Source organism: Lipophrys pholis, assembly GCF_963383615.2.
Source record: "Lipophrys pholis genome assembly, chromosome: 1".
Lineage (NCBI taxonomy): Eukaryota > Metazoa > Chordata > Actinopteri > Blenniiformes > Blenniidae > Lipophrys > Lipophrys pholis.
Genome location: NC_137635.1, coordinates 41,960,072 through 41,979,716, shown reverse-complemented (window position 1 = coordinate 41,979,716; position 19,645 = coordinate 41,960,072). Strand labels below are relative to the sequence as shown.

Here is a 19,645-nt window from a genome sequence, read left to right as displayed (position 1 = left end):
TTTGTGTTTTTTTCACAGTTAGGAACTTGATAAGTATTAAATCTACAGCAACTGATTTACGGTGGGGTTTTATTTTTGTTCCTAATTAAATAACTTTTCAGTTTTTGATGATGGGAATTTGATGAAAGGGCATGTAATGTTAGATTACAGTCACAAACGTTCGCTTTGTAATCCAAACTCGATCAGGGCGAGTTGTTAAATCAACACCTGAACTTGTCAAAAACAAACAGTCCACATGTAAAGATGATAACATACAGTGAACAGCCCTGGTTCAAAAATAAGTACCTGCACCTTATCTGACTAGCCACAAAGTGGGGCTCTTGTACATCTAAGCAAATAGAACTCCAGAGTACCCTGGCGAAAATGCAACAATAATCTACAACAAATAGAGACAAATTAGATTCATTTAGTTGTAAAACAGAGTTGTATGTGTCTGTCTTCTTTTTTTGGGGGGGTTAATTTTGTAGGTTTATTGACAATTCGGTTAATGTACACTACATCAAGCTACCCAAAGTGGTCACATACAATATAAACAACAAATATAAAATACTATAATATAATAAATATATACCGATTCTTATCAAAAGGGTATGTATACATTATGTTTCTCTTGAAAACTTCCAGCTGGTCCAGTTTATGATTGTGTCTTTTTTGTTTCATTTTGAATTAATGAAACTTCTGAAGTCTGGTGAGGACTGTCCTTTAAACTAAGTAAGGTTTTATGGCCTTTTCAAGGCTTGGGACACTCATTTTCATCCCATATTTATAGTAGATATTTAATAAAATTCCAATGTACAATTGAATGTTATTTTTAAGAATATTGCTTCCAGGTATTTCTTTGTAACAAATTTACCCAAGACAGTTCAGTGGTGACTTTCATAATACCAATGAATTCATAATACATCAAAATAGGATACCAATAATACATAACTAACAACAGTCTTTTGAAAATACATTTCAACCATAAATTAAAACAATTAAATATTTTCTGGCTTTGAAGAATTTCGTCAAGCTGCTCTGTGTATTTTTTTTTTTGTAGGTTAAGATACTGACTATAGTGGTAAATACATTTACTTTAACATTTGTATAATTGTGTATTTTTTTTTTAAGCAGCGGCACTTTCATTATTTATAAAATTTTTTTGTTAATATTCTTTTCTGGGGTTTTTTCTTTTTAACCAGTGTTTTGTAACAAACTGATTGATTGGGGGGGCAGAAAGCAATTGACAGCCTTTGTATGAATAGAAAATTGTAATGAAAAATGAAAAATAACCTAAAATAGTTTTCTTTATTGAATTTATAAAGAAACTTGTGTATCTTTATTCCTATCAGTTTAATACATAGTTCAAGTTGCTTATATATTGGATTGATTTTCCCATGATTGGTGTTTTGTTGCTAATAAGAAATTAGGTTTATTTTATTTATTTATTTAATAGATGAGCAAAATGTGGTAATTATAATAGCGTCACAACTATCACAATTGCTGTCTCATTGAAAAAATTGTTGCTTTAACAATTTTCAGTCTTGTCGAGGTACACAGCAGGAGTCCAAAGCACAATTCTCACTGAATTAGCTCAAGTTGAAGGTCAACAGTCAAATTCAGTTATCTCTTTAATAGATGATCTTCATAGCTAAAACATCAGTGAAACATCAATAGAAATGTATTCTAATAAATAAAAGTGTTTCCATCCTTTTTCTTTTGGTTTTGGTTTTTCAGTTGTCTTTATTTGGAAGAAGAAAATGACTAATTAAACTTTTTATGCAAATCTCATCTGATGCTGTGTGGAATCTGATAAACTCTCCTGGACGCTTTATAGTTTCAGACAAACATAATTATGTTTTCTGGTTTTATTCAACCCTCCAGTACTAAAGACTTACCTATGATTTACAAAGTGTCATTTGTGTAGTAATAAAATAAAAATGAATTCAATGTAGTTTTGCTGTAAATCAAACTCTGCAGGGGTTCACTGTGGGATTTGAAAAAAAAAAAATGTTCTTCAGTATCAGGTGTAAAAATGTCAACATATCAGTACTTACTTCTTTTCCTGTGTGGGTTTCTGTTCTGCACGATTCACACGTTATCTGTGTGGTTTTTCACTTCAGTAACTAAGTGACAGTTACAACCATTGGCTGTTAAATAAGCAATTGAGTCTGTGCTTTGTGTCTGCCAGGGAAAAACTTAAGCACAGAACTCTCAACTTTAAAAGAGCCAAAGAATGGAGAGTGTATTGGTGATTATAAATAACAAAACACTAATTCAAGAAACATTAACTAGGACAGTTATTTTCAGAAAGACTTCAAATTATCCAACCATCACAATCTTAATGGATGTATCAACAACAGGCAATATGACAACATAACAAAGTGAAAAATAACTGACATTAAATAACTGCCAAAATATTACAAACAAGTATGCTGGCTTTGGATTAAGTGTTTGAATCATTAACGTCCATAAAATGTACATGGTGAATAGGACTGTGCAGTTGGTACAGTGGTAAGCTAGCCTCTTGATGTGGGTCCCCGGTTGAAGTCTCTTTGGGGGTCTTAAAGAAGATCTAAATGTTAAACAATAATTTGAATTCAAATGTTCTATCAGTAATTAGTAAAAAAAAAAAAAAAGCAAACCATTCATTAATATGTCTATCTTCAAAGTTTATTTAATGAAAGCATTGTGTATTCACAGCTGGCAAGCCTTAGAATGGCTTTTTCTGGCTTTCATTTACTTCGTTGAACATCTTTTGAATAAAATCTGTTAAACAGTTTTACGTACATTTCTTTTTATGTTGTTGTCTAACTGGTGTGGGACACTATATAAGTAATTTTGGAACTTCTCGCTATGAATTCATTTGAATATGAAACCCTTTTTTTTTTTTATAAAATAAAGAAAATACAGATGGACAAAGTTAATTTCACACAGATAAAGCAATACTATTCACTTTATTGTGGGGGGAAAAAATCAACAGTAAACAACGCAACAGTGCAAACCAGTTTACCTTCCCTACAACAACAACAACAATAATAATAATAATGTTGACAGTGATATTAGTAAACAGGTCATCCTTAGATGCTGTTCAAAGATTTCAAGATCAACTGAAAAGCACTGAGATAAAACAATAAGACGGTAAGGATAAAATACAATAAAAATAAATCCATCAGGAGACAGATTTCTCTCACTGAAGAACAGTTGTAACTATCTTGTCAATAAAGAGAAGCTCAACGCTCACAGTGTGGAGGCTGCAGAGCGGAAACCTACAACACTCGTCTGCTGCAGTGAAGGAAGTGTGATGAGCTCTCACCAGGGTTTTTTTTTTCCTGTTCTAATAACCACAGAGAACAAAGTCACATCTGCTGCTGCACCGTCATAAATGCCTCTCCAGTCTGTTTATCTTGTCCGTGGTTGTACTTCCTGACAGCATTTTTTCTTTTGAGACCTCCATCCACACACACCCTGAAGCTCTATATTATTGTTAATCTTTGGAGTTTATGAAAAAAATGTATATATATATATACAGTTGTGCTCATAAGTTTACATACCCTGGGAGAATTTATGATTTCTTGGCCATTCTTCAGAAAATATGAATGATAACACAAAAACCTTTCTTCCACACATGGTTGATGGTTGGGTGAAGCTAATTATTGGCAAACAACTGTGTTTACTCTTTTTAAATCAAAATGACTGAGCAGCTCTGCTGTTTGTTCACATATATAAACAACAGCGTCATCAGCATAGATAATTACATCAACATGAACACAAATACAAATGATTGATTACCAAACTAAATAATACATGAGGGGGGTCACCGACACCTGCTTGTCTAAATATTAAATGAATTTGTTCATGTTTATTTCTCATGAGGTTTCCGTCTCTGCTCGTTATTTGTGTCATGTGAAAGTTGTTCCAGCTTCAAGAGTTAAACACTTTCAGATTACTGTTAGCTGTCATTAAACTGAACTAATGAACAAGAAGAGAAAACAAAACCCATCAACATAATTTTTATAGTTTATTCAGAAAGATGTTCCTTGTATATGTAAAGAATCTTTAAAACAGTGCATTTATATCATTCAAAGAAAAAGAACAAATAAACATTTTAAATCATAAACTCAAATATCTGCAAGGGAATAATTGGTCATATTTCATTTTACTTTTCCATTTCCAAAATTTTGTAAGTAAAATGTACAAACATTAAAGTAAAAAAGAAAATGTTCAAAACCAACATGGGAAGTCAAATATTTTAATATCATCACTGCTGCTTGAAACTGTTTATAAACCTATTTATAAAACATGTTATTTCACTTAAATTGACAAAAGCAACCTTTTTATTTCAAATAATGACGGAGCTTAAGTTCCTCTTTCTATTCTTATTCACTGTGTAGAACAGAAGTGTTCAGGAGGAAGATTGTTTTCCAAATAATCTTTGTTGTTCTTGATATTTGATGACAGAAAACATATTTGAGTTTTATAGCAGGTGTGAGTGAGACATTAAAGCTCTTGGAGGTCAGTCAGCATGTGTGGATCTGGTGGACGGTTCTTTGTTTCTGAGGATCATCATCAGAGAGAGTCCAGAGCAGTAGACCACACTCTTCACTATCAGCACTGTGTACTGCAGGCAGAGCAGCCGCTCTCTGAACCAGTGTGGCGGAGGAGGAGGAGGAGGAGTAGGAGGAGGAGGAGTAGTAGTAGGAGGAGTAGTAGTAGGAGGAGGAGTAGTCGGGGGAGTGGAGGCTTCTATGACTGAAAAAGACAAAGATCAAAATGTCAGTTCTCTTTTGCTCCAAATAATGACAATGAATCACAAAACAACATCACCAGACCTTCATTACCTTGTTCTGTTTCAGCCTGGACTGTTCCTCCCTCGTGCTTCACGTTGCAGCGATATTTTGTTGTAATGTCATGCTGATCCAACACCAAGATGGCAGTGGTGCGTCCCGACTCCCTGAGCTCCAGCTGCTCTCCCTCACTGGAGCGCAGCTCCTCCAGCCTGCCGTTCTGCTTCAGTCTTTTCCAGGAGAACTGGACCACAGGAGGGAACATGTCCGAGGCCACACACAGCAGGTGGTTCTTCCCCTGCAGGTGGTCTCTGGATGCTGCTGGGTACACGCTCACCACGGGCTTCACCACCGGCTGCTCTGTAATCAGACAGCAGCAACAAGCAGCACAGACACAGAACCACAAAGTCAACAGCAGCTTCCAGCACTGAACTGAATTCAGTCTGAACCTGGAAACTACCTGAACTCTGATCAATCAACTGATGGTACTGAACACAGTACAAAGGTCACTGCACACACTGTATTCATGTTGATATGTCCTCATGTGTTGCAGGTCAAAGTCATTTTTAAAAGACAAATAAAGGCTTGAGGCCACACAGTGGGGTCATTGTGAGAATGTCTCTGGTTCACGTCCAGGTTGAACTCAGAGTGAGTTCATGTTGAAGTTTGTATGTTCTTCTCGTGTGTGTATTATTATTATATATATTATAAGTAGTCTGTTTTTTAATAGTCTAAACACAAGTCTTTGGGGATAACTGGTAACTACAAACTAGTTGTGTGTGTGAGAGACTAGTGAACTGTCCAGGGTGTTTTGACTTCACTCACAGTCAGACGGATAAAGACGGAGGACAACAATGTTTAGTCAGATTCTTTATTTTAGTTTATTATTTAGAAAAGTTGGTGACTTTAATAATCTCAAACAATAAAAATATTCTTATGAGGGATGTGAGTTTAATTATAAATATACGATCATTTTATCATTTGTATTTCTGACGATCATGTTTTTTAGATCATATGTTGAACGCTTTGACTTTCACAAAAGTCATCTGAAGTGATAATTTACACAAAAGTTACTCTTCATATATTATGCTTTTAAAACATTGCTGCAATTATCATCAAATTTTACTCATATATTTCATTTTATTTTTAAATGATTATACAGTATATCAAACTAATTGGTTTTACAACCTCGCTATTAAAGTTTTTACAGATAATTAGTAGTAATGAAAAGAAAGTTTCAATTTGGGAAAAGTAAGAAATAATAAAAAGTCACCATGATTAAAGTCAGCAGCATTAGTGTTAATCTTAGTACACATAAGAAAATAGTTCCTCCCAGAGCAATATGAGTTTATAGCAAATGACAAGCTTTTCTTCTTGTTCAGGTTTTATAAACTATATTACTCAGATTATAATTTATATTGACAAGACTCAATGTGAAGAAATGTTGTTTTAATTTGTATTTTAACATTTTATTTTTGCCTTTCAAATTTGTGGTGCAATTAAGAACATGAATTTCCAGCACAAAACGATTTCAGGAATCTGTAAGTTTATTCGTAGAGATTCATATCCACATTTAAAAGAAACTAAACTCTGAACACAGAATAAAAATCGTGCTATAGCACTGACTGAACTTCTACTTGTGTGGTTTTGTCGATGTTCAACACACTGTGTAAAACACAAATATTTCAGTGTTTAACCATGTAAAACATCAATTATTTTAACCTTTTCAGTGTTTTTATGAATTGGTATGAATACTCTTTTTAATTCTATTCTTTTATATTAAATACATTAATGAGATTGCTTTTATATCCATGGAAATCCTCATAATATCACAGTAAATTTACAATTAAACCAACTTAAAAATGTCAAATCATGAATTATGTTTAATTTTAAACATCAGCTTGTCTTTTGGGAAGTAACTGAGTTTAGGATGAATTATGTTTTGTTACTTTACTGAATGAATCAATAAATAACATTAAAATAAACTTACAATAGATACAATTTCTTCTTCTGCAATACAAAGGTAAACTAAACAATAAATGATAGATATATAATAAATGTTTGTTCTTACCTGTTACATACAGTTTAGTCCCAGAGCCAAAGATCCAGTATCCCCACAGTGAGAATCATTGATACAAAAACCGTCCTGCAGCTGAATGTGTGTTGAGGTGATGAGGTTGTTTCATATTCCTGCTCCTTGATGTGTTTCTCTAATTTCATATCAACACATTTGTCTCTTGGTTCTTTAATCCAGCAGCACAGCTCTGATGATCATGTCTGTCTCTTGGTCACTTTGCAGTTTTAGTCCATCTGAACTAAAATACTCACTGTTGGACTGAAATGAAACTTTTTACTTGCTAAATCTCCAGATGATGAACTTCATGAAATAAAAGAGTTTATTTGATCCCCACCAGAAGCTGGACATTGTTGTTTCACACTAAAATACACCAACAACCATTAAATGCTTTTTGTTTACAATAATTCAGAAGATGATCTGTAAGTACTTTGGTAAGACTTTAAAGTTTGACAACAACATGATAATCAAATTTCTCCTGGACATTATAACTTTCTGAGTTTTTATATTATTTGTGACAGAAGTTAAATTATCAGTTCATCAGTTTATATAATTGAAGATGTGTCACTGCCTTCAAATTCATTCATGGATCTGCTCCAGCACCTGCGACCCTGACCTGGAAAATATGATTTAAGATGATTGTGATTCATTAGGTTCTGTTTATATCTACATTATGTTATATATAGTTATGTATATCTGCTGTGGCTCTTTGATTCTGGCTCCACTTCTATTGAACACATTGTTGGAGTGTAAACATCTTTGTTTCAGTTTTTCAGTTTAAAACTCTTCTGAGTCTGACTGAAAATGAACTCAGAAAGTCGTCGTCTCAAACAGACTTTTATTTTTAATGATAACTGCATGAAGACTTTCTATCTGGAGCAAAAACTGTCAGCTGAAGTTTGTACCTGCTGATGTGGAATGTAATGTGACTTTTAGAGGCTCGGAAAATAAAACCAGAAGGTTTTATTCAAAATGTCTTTCTGATGATGGAGGGTTTCATGTGTTGTGTTATTTCAGATATTCAGTAATAAATATGGTGTTGTCGTTAGTGTTCTTGCCTCACAACTAGAAACCAGGTTGAGTTCCAGGTCCTTCAGTTTGATGTTTGCATGTTCTCCCTGTGCCTGTGAGGATTCTCTCAGTAAACTCATCTTCCCATATTTCACTGACATGCTTGTTGTGTGTCAGTGGTTTTCTGTTCCTCTGTGTGTTTCCTCTGTGTTGGAATATTGGAGTCACGCTGCTCTTTGCCAAATGTCAGCTGAAATAAGCGTTACCTCTCTGAGACCCTGACTTGGAAAAAAGAGGACGAATTGGAGTTGTTCCAGCTGAGGCTCAAAACTGGAGAATCATCTTCCTTTAGTATATTTAACTGAAATAATCTATTTCATTATACTAACTCATATTTACTGTTGACATAAACAGTTATGTTACATCTTTTGGTTTGTTATTCAGTCTGACTGATGTTCAGATATTAGTTAAAAACATGAACATTAATTGATTTAATTTGAATCAGATCTAAATCAAGAAGAAACTCACTAAACTAAACTGTGTTTGTGACTCAGACTGAGGTGGAGTGAAATATGTGAACCTGTTCTCTGGTTTACTGTTTACTTCCTGTCACACACTTTATTTGACATCAGTTGGTTTTTGTTCAGGCTGCAGGGATCATTTCTCACTGTGGGTGTTACTTAACCAACAGGAGCAGTAGTAGGTGGCTGAATGATCTGATTTGATTTTGTTAATCTTTAACTCATAGTTGTTTTGTTTCTTCAGAGCTGAGAAATCCTCTTTCTGAGGATGATTGTAACCTGAATTTATTGAACCATCACTCTTTTTAATATGTAGAATCACTCTGAATGTTTCTGTGTCTTTTTTCTGGGACCAGAATATATAGGTGTAACACTGATCAGTTCCTCCACAGCTGAAGGAAACTGTTTGACCGACTCTCCTGGTCAATGTCAAATCGTCCTGAATCAGCTCTGCTGCCATGGCAACCATCACTGTAGAGACACAGACAGACAGGTGCGGGTCAGTGTGACATGATTTGTTCCAGGTAGAGTTTTCTGGCTCCTGATTGGCTGGAAACACTCACCTGAACACAGACAGCAGAGAGCAGCAGCTGGGAGGAAAAGCATTGTGTGCAGTGGTGTTTCCTCTGGAGAAGCTGAGGAGAAGTGGAGCTCTGATGCAGCCGAGGCCAAACGAGGACGAGCTGTTTCAGCAGACGAGGTCATGTGGTTCCTAACAGGTCCTCAAACCTCCTATCAGCCCACAGATAAGCTGCTGATTGACAGCTCAGCTGAGGCTGCTCTGTGGTTTCATCATGTCTGAATCCAACAAAAAGATAGAAATGGAATCTGGTGGCAAAAACATGGAGAACATTTATTGTCTCATATATCCAGGTTGATAAGTTCAGTAATACAGAATATTATATTTTAGTTTAATTAACTAAACTATCAGCAATAATCTGATTTCTTTCTCTCCCATTTTCTTAACTCAGATCGAGGTGAGTGAATCATAATGAACAATTATTGAAAGTCTCTGTACATCTTGATGTCTTTATCAGAAATACTGATTGGATCTTGATAAATGAAAAGAGCAACAGCAAAGGAGGAGAAAAGCAATTTCAAACCAGAAGGCATTCACTTTCAAATACATTCAAAACAAGTTGTGTTAAAACTTCTTTCACATTTTCTTTCACCGCCTCTCTTGTAAGCATCAGTTTAATAATATTCTCAAACTGAATTTGAAATGTTAAAAATAAATCAGTTTGATAATGAATACTTAATGTAATAAAGAAAACACTTTAATGGAAAAGTAACACAAATCAAATAAATTGGAATATATGAATGTTGTACTTTCAACTTCTCTGTCAAAAGACTGATCTGAGTTTGACTGAAAAGTCAAAGATGAAAACAAAGTCATCACCTCTCGGAGTGCAAATAGCCACTTCTGAAAATCCTGAGGAGCTGGTACTGTGTGTTAAATTGACATTAAATAATATCAGTAGTAACCTTGTGCAATGAGGTGACTTTATTAAAAATAAGTATCATAAAATGTATTTTATTTCATCACTGACAACTTGTGTCCCTGTGGTGCAGAAAAGATACCAGAGTTGTGTTTGTAATGCTTCCATCTGCAATTAAAGATAATTACATCCTCATCCACCACAGTGAACTGAACCATTAACCATCTTTCAATGAATGTCAGTGATTATTGTACGACTCTTTTTTTAACCTGACAACATCAGTGTTGAGTTTTAAACGGCTCAAAATTTATAAAACCAAACAATAAAACTTGCAGGTGTAAATCTGGTAGCTGATCAGTAAGTGAACAAATCTTTTCAAAGACCCCAAAGTCCCTCTACAAGGGGGGCAGAGACCCCCAGGGCCCCAACAACAGCCTCCATCCGTCGTGACTCAAATCGGCCACCGTCCACAGCAGGATTTTCTATTAGTGGAAAAAACTCAGACTGCTGATTGGAAAGATTTCTTTATTTATACTTATTACACCTTTCACAGACATGAGTCACAAGGTGCTTTACAGCAGTAAAACCTGAAAAAAACAAGATCATTTAAAAAATAGAAGCAACAATAGCACACATTGTTTAAAAGAAAAAGTAAAATTGAGCAGGTACAGGTCAAAGGCCTGCCTGAATAAAAATGTTTTAACTGCTTCATGAAGTACCACAGGAGTCTACAGATCTCAGCTGAAGGGGAAAAGCTTCAGATGCACAGTCATCACAGGTTTTGAGTTTGGTGTGTGGGACTACAGGCAGGACTGGTTGGCCTGACCTGAGCGCTCTATTTGTCTGTTTCACACTGAATGTTTTTGCTCAGTTTCAGACAATCATTCTTGCACTTTAAAATTGACTTTACAATCAGTCTTTTCAATAAATATAATCAGTCTGCAGGATTAAGAAATACATCATGAATTATTTTTCTTTGTAAAGTTTAGATTCTGCCATCAAAAAATACCACTACCAGATTTAGATAACAAACACAATCCGCGAACAATTCTTACGCAAACTTAATATCTTATCTATGATTTTGGAATTGATAATGTGATCAACTCGTAATAACACAATTTTAGAAATGAAAAGAGGAAGATTATACAATTTTATAGGCTTTGAACATGTAGTCTAAATCTTTCTTCTTCAAATTAGCTTTTACCTATAAGGAAATAAGTGACTCACCTATTAAATAAATGAATTAATGATGAATGAATGAATGAATGAATGAATGAATGAATGAATGAATGAATGAATGAATGAATGAATGAATGAATGAACAAATGAATAAATAAATAAATAACTTTCTTCAAGAAACTGCACAGCCAGTGTTGTTTCTCATCAGAGCTGAATATTGCATTGTTTTACACAGTGAATTTGTGTTGACATACTTTTCTGTTTTAAAGATAAATGTCAGTTATTAACATGTTAAAATAAACAAAAAAATAACCTCTTCAGGAAATTGAGACACTTTGTCGTTTTAACCAGCAGAGGGCAGCACAATAAAGGTCTGTTTTTATTCTCCACAAGTAGAGCAACAAATCGCCTCATAGATAGATAGATAGATAGATAGATAGATAGATAGATAGATAGATAGATAGATAGATAGATAGATAGATAGATAGATAGATAGATAGATAGATAGATAGATAGATAGATAGATAGAAAGAAAGATAGATGGATCCATTTTATGTCACTTTTCAAGGTGTGTGATAGTATGTTTGCCATATAAAATGTATTTTTTGAACTGATATCAAATAAGTTTAAATATCCTTCAGACACATTATGGTTACAATTTTATTTTGATTTAGATATTTCAGAGTGCGGCCTATTAAGGGTTAAAATACCAGATGGATAAACGTAACTGTAATGGCCATTTTGATTTGTGTTTATTTTGGGTGTGAGTGTAGTACACTGATTGGTCCACAAGGGGGGAATAATTGCATTTAAGCAAATATAGGTAGGAACCTTTGTGCGCATCAGGTGGAAGTAATGAACACTTGATTTTGTACTCAAATGTGTGAGTAAATAAAGGAAGATAATTTCACAATTCATGAAGTTTGACGTCATCTTCTTGAAGACAGTGCAGGTTTCCACGGCGAGCGCGTCAGTCACTTTATTATCTCTCCAGGAAGCTTTAGCTGTTACAATCAAGACAGCCATCATATGCTCTCCCATTTGATTATGGAATGCTCAACAAAACAAAGCACTTCACGTAATAACATACCCTGAGTTAGCTGGGATTGAGTCCAGAGCCCTGTGACCATGAACAGGAAGCGATAGAAGACGTAGAAGATGGATGATAGATCATACGAATAGAAACACAGAAATACACTCGGCCTGCATGGCTGCCAATGGAAAACTATTTTTTACTGTTTTCTTCTTTTTGGCTCACTCTTCCATTTGACTTAAATTCAAGGTAAAACTGATTTTAGAAATAAAAAAACACACTTGATGTATCCGACATGACAAAAAAAACACAATTATTTCAGTATCCGGTGTTGTTTGATCAACCATTTGAAGTAACATGCCATTATTTTACTTTGAAAGTATATTTGAACTGTTCTGGTGATAAATCGACATGTAACCTACAACATGGATCTTTGTGCACTAAACCATTCAGCATGATTGTGTTTCTAACTAATATGGTTTCTGTTCTGATGTGAATCCAACATTGACACTCAGCAGCAGACCTGCAGGCTCCGTCATTGTTTCTCCTTTGACTCCATCAGTTATTTTTTGGTTCAGAAATTAAGATTTTTTTCTCTCACAGAGGAAGAACAGAGTTGACAGTTGTAACTGTCTTGTCAATAAAGAGAAGCTCAAAGCTCACAGTGTGGAGGCTGCAGAGCAGAAACCCACAAGACTCGTCTGCTGCAGTGAAGGAAGTGTGATGAGCTCTCAGCAGCTTTATCTTTCTCTTCTAATAACCACAGAGAACAAAGTCACATCTGCTGCTGCACCGTGTGGTTTTATTTCCTCAAAACATTTTTCTGATGAGACCTGCACCCACATACAGGTGAAAATATTTACACTCCAGCCCTGAATGATAAAATTGCTTTATGATGGTTTGGAGCTTTTTAGCTTCAGAGCAGCTCTGCTGTTTGTTCACATATATAAACAACAGCATCATCAGCATAGAGAATTACATCAACATGAACACAAATACAAATTATTGATTATCAAACTAAATGGGGGGGTCACCCACACCTGCTTGTCTAAATATTAAATGAATTTGTTCATGTTTATTTCTCATGAGGTTTCCGTCTCTGCTCGTTATTTGTGTCATGTGAAAGTTGTTCCAGCTTCAAGAGTAAAACACTTTCAGATTACTGTTAGCTGTCATTAAACTGAACTAATGAACATGAAGAGAAAACAAAACCCATAAACATAATTTTTATAGTTTATTCAGGAAGATGTTCCAGGTAAATGTAAAGAATCTTTAAAACAGTGCATTTATATCATTAAAAGAACAAGAACAAATAAACATTTTATTTCATAAACTCAAATATCTGCAAGGGACTAATTGGTCATATTTCATTCAATTTTAAATTCCATTTCCCAAATTTTGTAAGTAAAATGTTACAAACATTAAAGTAAACAAAAAATTATTTCAAAACCAACATGGGAAGTCAAATATTTTAATATCATCACTGCTGCTTGAAACTGTTTATAAACCTATTTATAAAACATGTTATTTCACTTAAATTGACAAAAGCAACCTTTTTATTTCAAATAATGACGGAGCTAAAGTTTCTCTTTCTATTCTTATTCACTGTGTAGAACAGAAGTGTTCAGGAGGAAGATTGTTTTCCAAATAATCTTTGTTGTTCTTGATATTTGATGACAGAAAACATATTTGAGTTTTATAGCAGGTGTGAGTGAGACATTAAAGCTCTTGGAGGTCAGTCAGCATGTGTGGATCTGGTGGACGGTTCTTTGTTTCTGAGGATCATCATCAGAGAGAGTCCAGAGCAGTAGACCACACTCTTCACTATCAGCACTGTGTACTGCAGGCAGAGCAGCCGCTCTCTGAACCAGTGTGGTGGAGGAGGAGGAGGAGTAGTAGTAGGAGGAGGAGTAGTAGTAGGAGGAGTAGTAGTAGGAGGAGGAGTAGTCGGGGGAGTGAAGGCTTCTATGACTGAAAAAGACAAAGATCAAAATGTCAGTTCTCTTTTGCTCCAAATAATGACAATGAATCACAAAACAATATCATCAGACCTTCATTACCTTGTTCTGTTTCAGCCTGGACTGTTCCTCCCTCGTGCTTCACGTTGCAGCGATATTTTGTTGTAATGTCATGCTGATCCAACACCAAGATGGCAGTGGTGCGTCCCGACTCCCTGAGCTCCAGCTGCTCTCCCTCACTGGAGCGCAGCTCCTCCAGCCTGCCGTTCTGCTTCAGTCTTTTCCAGGAGAACTGGACCACAGGAGGGAACATGTCCGAAGCCACACACAGCAGGTGGTTCTTCCCCTGCAGGTGGTCTCTGGATGCTGCTGGGTACACGCTCACCACGGGCTTCACCACCGGCTGCTCTGTAATCAGACAGCAGCAACAAGCAGCACAGACACAGAACCACAAAGTCAACAGCAGCTTCCAGCACTGAACTGAATTCAGTCTGAACCTGGAAACTACCTGAACTCTGATCAATCAACTGATGGTACTGAACACAGTACAAAGGTCACTGCACACACTGTATTCATGTTGATATGTCCTCATGTGTTGCAGGTCAAAGTCATTTTTAAAAGACAAATAAAGTCTTGAGGCCACACAGTGGGGTCATTGTGAGAATGTCTCTGGTTCACGTCCAGGTTGAACTCAGAGTGAGTTCATGTTGAAGTTTGCATGTTCTTCTCGTGTGTGTATTATTATTATATATATTATAAGTAGTCTGTTTTTTAATAGTCCAAACACAAGTCTTTGGGGATAACTGGTAACTACAAACTAGTTGTGTGTGTGAGAGACTAGTGAACTGTCCAGGGTGTTTTGACTTCACTCACAGTCAGACGGATAAAGACGGAGGACAACAATGTTTAGTCAGATTCTTTATTTTAGTTTATTATTTAGAAAAGTTGGTGACTTTAATAATCTGAAACAATAAAAATATTCTTATGAGGGATGTGAGTTTTATTATTAATATACGATCATTTTATCATTTGTATTTCTGACGATCATGTTTTTTAGATCATATGTTGAACGCTTTGACTTTCACAAAACGTACAGAAATGTTAATGTATTATGGAATAAAATCAGCTCCGTTAGTATTTTAATGCTTTATAAAGAGGAGGTGAATATGAAAAAAAAGAGACAAATTATTAGAAAAACAACAACTTTGTCTTTAATTAATGCAGCGGGTTTTTAAAACTTTTATTCAAACTAACTAGCTCATTCTAGTTTCATGTCATCTGAAGTGATAATTTACACAAAAGTTACTTTTCATGAATTATACTTTTAAAACATTGCTGCAATTATCATCAAATTGTACTCATATGTTTTATTTTATTTTTAAATGATTATACAGTATATCAAACTAATTGGTTATACAACCTCGCTATTAAAGTTTTTACAGATAATTAGTAGTAATGTAAAGAAAAGAGAGCAAACAAAGTCAGTTTTCCAAGGACGTTGATCAAGTTTCAATTTGGGAAAAGTAAGAAATAATAAAAAGTCACCATGATTAAAGTCAGCAGCATTAGAGTTAATCTTAGTACACATAAGAAAATAGTTCCTCCCAGAGCAATATGAGTTTATAGCAAATGACAAGCTTTTCTTCTTGTTCAGGTTTTATAAACTAGATTACTCAGATTATCATTTATATTGACAAGACTCAATGTGAAGAAATGTTGTTTTAATTTGTATTTTAACATTTTATTTTTGCCTTTCAAATTTGTGGTGCAATTAAAAACATGAATTTCCAGCACAAAACGATTTCAGGAATCTGTAAGTTTATTCGTAGAGATTCATATCCACATTTAAAAGAAACTAAACTCTGAACACAGAATAAAAATTGTGCTATAGCACTGACTGAACTTCTACTTGTGTGGTTTTGTCGATGTTCAACACACTGTGTAAAACACAAATATTTAAATGTTTAACCATGTATAACATAAATTATTTGAACTTTTTCTGTGTTTTTATGAATTGGTATATATAATCTTTTAAATTCTATTCTTTTATATTAAATACATTAATGAGATTGCTTTTACATCCATGGAAATCCTCATAATATCACAGTAAATTTACAATTAAACCAACTTAAAAATGTCAAATCATGAATTATGTTTAATATTAAACATCAGCTTGTCTTTTGAGAAGTAACTGAGTTTAGGATGAATTATGTTTTGTTACTTTACATAATGAATATTTAAATAATATTTAAATAAACTTACAAGAAATACAATTTCTTCTTCTGCAATACAAAACTAAACTAAACAATAAATGATAGATATATAATAAATGTTTGTTCTTACCTGTTACATACAGTTTAGTCCCAGAGCCAAAGACTCCCTCCACAGTGAGAATCATTGATACAAAAACCGTCCTGCAGCTGAATGTGTGTTGAGGTGATGAGGTTGTTTCATATTCCTGCTCCTTGATGTGTTTCTCTAATTTCATATCAACACATTTGTCTCTTGGTTCTTTAATCCAGCAGCACAGCTCTGATGATCATGTCTGTCTCTTGGTCACTTTGCAGTTTTAGTCCATCTGAACTAAAATACTAACTGTTGGACTGAAATGAAACTTTTTACTTGCTAAATCTCCAGATGATGAACTTCATGAAATAAAAGAGTTTATTTAATCTCCACCAGAAGCTGGACATTGTTGTTTCACACTAAAATACACCAACAACCATTAAATGCTTTTTGTTTACAATAATTCAGAAGATGATCTGTAAGTACTTTGGTAAGACTTTAAAGTTTGACAACAACATCATAATCTAATTTCTCCTGGACATTTTAACTTTCTGAGTTTTTATATTATTTGTGACAGAAGTTAAAGTATCAGTTGATCAGTTTATATAACTGAAGATGTGTCACTGCCTTCAAATTCATTCATGGATCTACTCCAGCACCTGCGACCCTGACCTGGATAATATGATTTAAGATGATTGTGATTCATTAGGTTCTGTTATCTTAATATTCACAAATGTGCCATAAGTTTTTTGGAATTGTGGTTGTATTTGTATATTTAGAAGAATCCATGAGAATGTACCCAGGCACAGGTAGAACATGTAGATTCTCCATAGAAAGACTCAAGCCTGAATCAAACCCAGCTTTTCTCATCGTGAAACTGAACAATCACTTCCTTGTTGAGCTGCTCTGATTCCTTCTTCTTATAATTGAAGTTACTTTACTTAGTTACAGTTTTCTCACAGTATTAATTACATTTCTTCTTCTGAACAAACAACAGCTGTATATCTGCTGTGGCTCTTTGATTCTGGCTCCACTTCTATTGAACACATTGTTGGAGTGTAAACATCTTGTTTCAGATTTTCAGATTAAAACTCTTCTGAGTCTGACTGAAAATGAACTCAGAAAGTCGTCGTCTGAAACAGACTTTTATTTTTAATGATAACTGCATGAAGACTTTCCATCTGGAGCAAAAACTGTCAGCTGAAGTTTGTACCTGCTGATGTGGAATGTAATGTGACTTTTAGAGGCTCGAAAAATAAAACCAGAAGGTTTTATTCAAAATGTCTTTCTGATGATGGAGGGTTTCATGTGTTGTGTTATTTCAGATATTCAGTAATAAATATGATGTTGTCGTTTGTGTTCTTGCCTCACAACTAGAAACCAGGTTGAGTTCCAGGTCCTTCAGTTTGATGTTTGCATGTTCTCCCTGTGCCTGTGAGGATTCTCTCAGTAAACTCATCTTCCCATATTTCACTGACATGCTTGTTGTGTGTCAGTGGTTTTCTGTTCCTCTGTGTGTTTCCTCTGTGTTGGAATATTGGAGTCACGCTGCTCTTTGCCAAATGTCAGCTGAAATAAGCGTTACCTCTCTGAGACCCTGACTAGTAAAAAAGAGGACGAATTGGAGTCGTTCCAGCTGAGGCTCAAAACTGGAGAATCATCTTCCTTTAGTATATTTAACTGAAATAATCTATTTCATTATACTAACTCATGTTTACTGTTGACATAAACAGTTATGTTACATCTTTTGGTTTGATATTCAGTCTGATTGATGTTCAGATATTAGTTAAAAACATGAACATTAATTGATTTAATTTGAATCAGATGAAAATGAAGAAGAAACTCACTAAACTAAACTGTGTTTGTGACTCAGACTGAGGTGGAGTGAAATATGTGAACCTGCTCTCTGGTTTACTGTTTACTTCCTGTCACACACTTTATTTGACATCAGTTGGTTTTTGTTCAGGCTGCAGGGATCATTTCTCACTGTGGGTGTTACTTATCCAACAGGAGCAGTAGTAGGTGGCTGAATGATCTGATTTGATTTTGTTAATCTTTAACTCACAGTTGTTTTGTTTCTTCACAGCTGAGAAATCCTCTTTCTGAGGATGATTGTAACCTGAATATATTGAACCATCACTGGTATAGAATCTTAGAATAGCTCTGAATGTTTCTGTGTCTTTCTTCTGGTACCAGACTATATAGTCACTGCCACACTGATCAGTTCCTCCACAGCTGAAGGAAACTGTTTCACCGACTCTCCTGGTCAATGTCAAATCGTCCTGAATCAGCTCTGCTGCCATGGCAACCATCACTGTAGAGACACAGACAGACAGGTGCAGGTCGGTGTGACATGATTTGTTCCAGGTAGAGTTTTCTGGCTCCTGATTGGCTGGAAACACTCACCTGAACACAGACAGCAGAGAGCAGCAGCTGGGAGGAAAAGCATTGTGTGCAGTGGTGTTTCCTCTGGAGAACCTGAGGAGAAGTGGAGCTCTGATGCAGCCGAGGCCAAACGAGGACGAGCTGTTTCAGCAGACGAGGTCATGTGGTTCCTAACAGGTCCTCAAACCTCCTATCAGCCCACAGATAAGCTGCTGATTGACAGCTCAGCTGAGGCTGCTCTGTGGTTTCATCATGTCTGAATCCAACAAAAAGATAGAAACGTAATCTGGTGGCAAAAACAGGGAGAACATTTCTTTTCTCATATATCCAGGTTGATAAGTGTAGTAATACAGAATATTATATTTTAGTTTAATTAACTAAACTACAAGCAATAATCTGATTTCTTTCTCTCCCATTTTCCTAACTCAGATCGAGGTGAGTGAATCATAATGAACAATTATTGAAAGCCTCTGTACATCTTGATGTCTTTATCAGGAATACTGATTGGATCTTGATAAATGGAAAGAGAAAGAGCAAAGGAGGACAAAAGCAATTACAAAAAAGAAGGCATTCAATTTCAAATACATTCCAAACAAGTTGTGTTAAAATGATTCTCAGACACTCACATTTTCTTTCACCGCCTCTCTTGTAAGCATCAGTTTAAAATTTTTCTTTCATGAACATAATTGAATTTGAAATGTTAAAAATAAATCAGTTTGATAATGAATACTTAAAGTAATAAAGAAAACACTTTAATGGAAAAGTAACACAAATCAAATAAATTGGAATATATGAATGTTGTACTTTCAACTTCTCTGTCAAAAGACTGATCTGAGTTTGACTGAAAAGTCAAAGATGAAAACAAAGTCATCACCTCTCGTAGTGCAAATAGCCACTTCTGAAAATCCTGAGGAGCTGGTACTGTGTGTTAAATGGACATTAAATAATATAAGTAGTAACCTTGTGCAATGGGGTGACTTTACTAAAAATAAG

General features: G+C 35.0%; 2 protein-coding genes across 2 annotated transcripts; both read right to left on the bottom strand.

Annotated features, from left to right (window-relative positions):
* Window positions 1-3,995: 3,995 nt before the first annotated feature.
* Window positions 3,996-5,241, bottom strand: LOC308116301 (uncharacterized protein). Its single transcript, XM_080474410.1, has 2 exons — window positions 4,821-5,241; window positions 3,996-4,731 (listed from the first exon to the last, which is right to left on the bottom strand). Exons 1-2 carry the CDS (start codon window positions 5,029-5,031, stop codon window positions 4,496-4,498), a joined length of 447 nt encoding a protein of 148 aa, XP_080330536.1. The 5' UTR covers window positions 5,032-5,241; the 3' UTR covers window positions 3,996-4,495.
* Window positions 5,242-12,802: 7,561 nt separating this feature from the next.
* Window positions 12,803-18,758, bottom strand: LOC308107467 (immunoglobulin lambda-1 light chain-like). The gene is made up of 5 exons (XM_080459803.1): window positions 18,674-18,758; window positions 18,255-18,581; window positions 16,325-16,357; window positions 14,084-14,389; window positions 12,803-13,994 (listed from the first exon to the last, which is right to left on the bottom strand). The coding sequence occupies exons 1-5, from the start codon at window positions 18,714-18,716 to the stop codon at window positions 13,759-13,761; spliced, it is 945 nt and encodes a 314-aa protein (XP_080315929.1). The 5' UTR covers window positions 18,717-18,758; the 3' UTR covers window positions 12,803-13,758.
* Window positions 18,759-19,645: the final 887 nt, after the last annotated feature.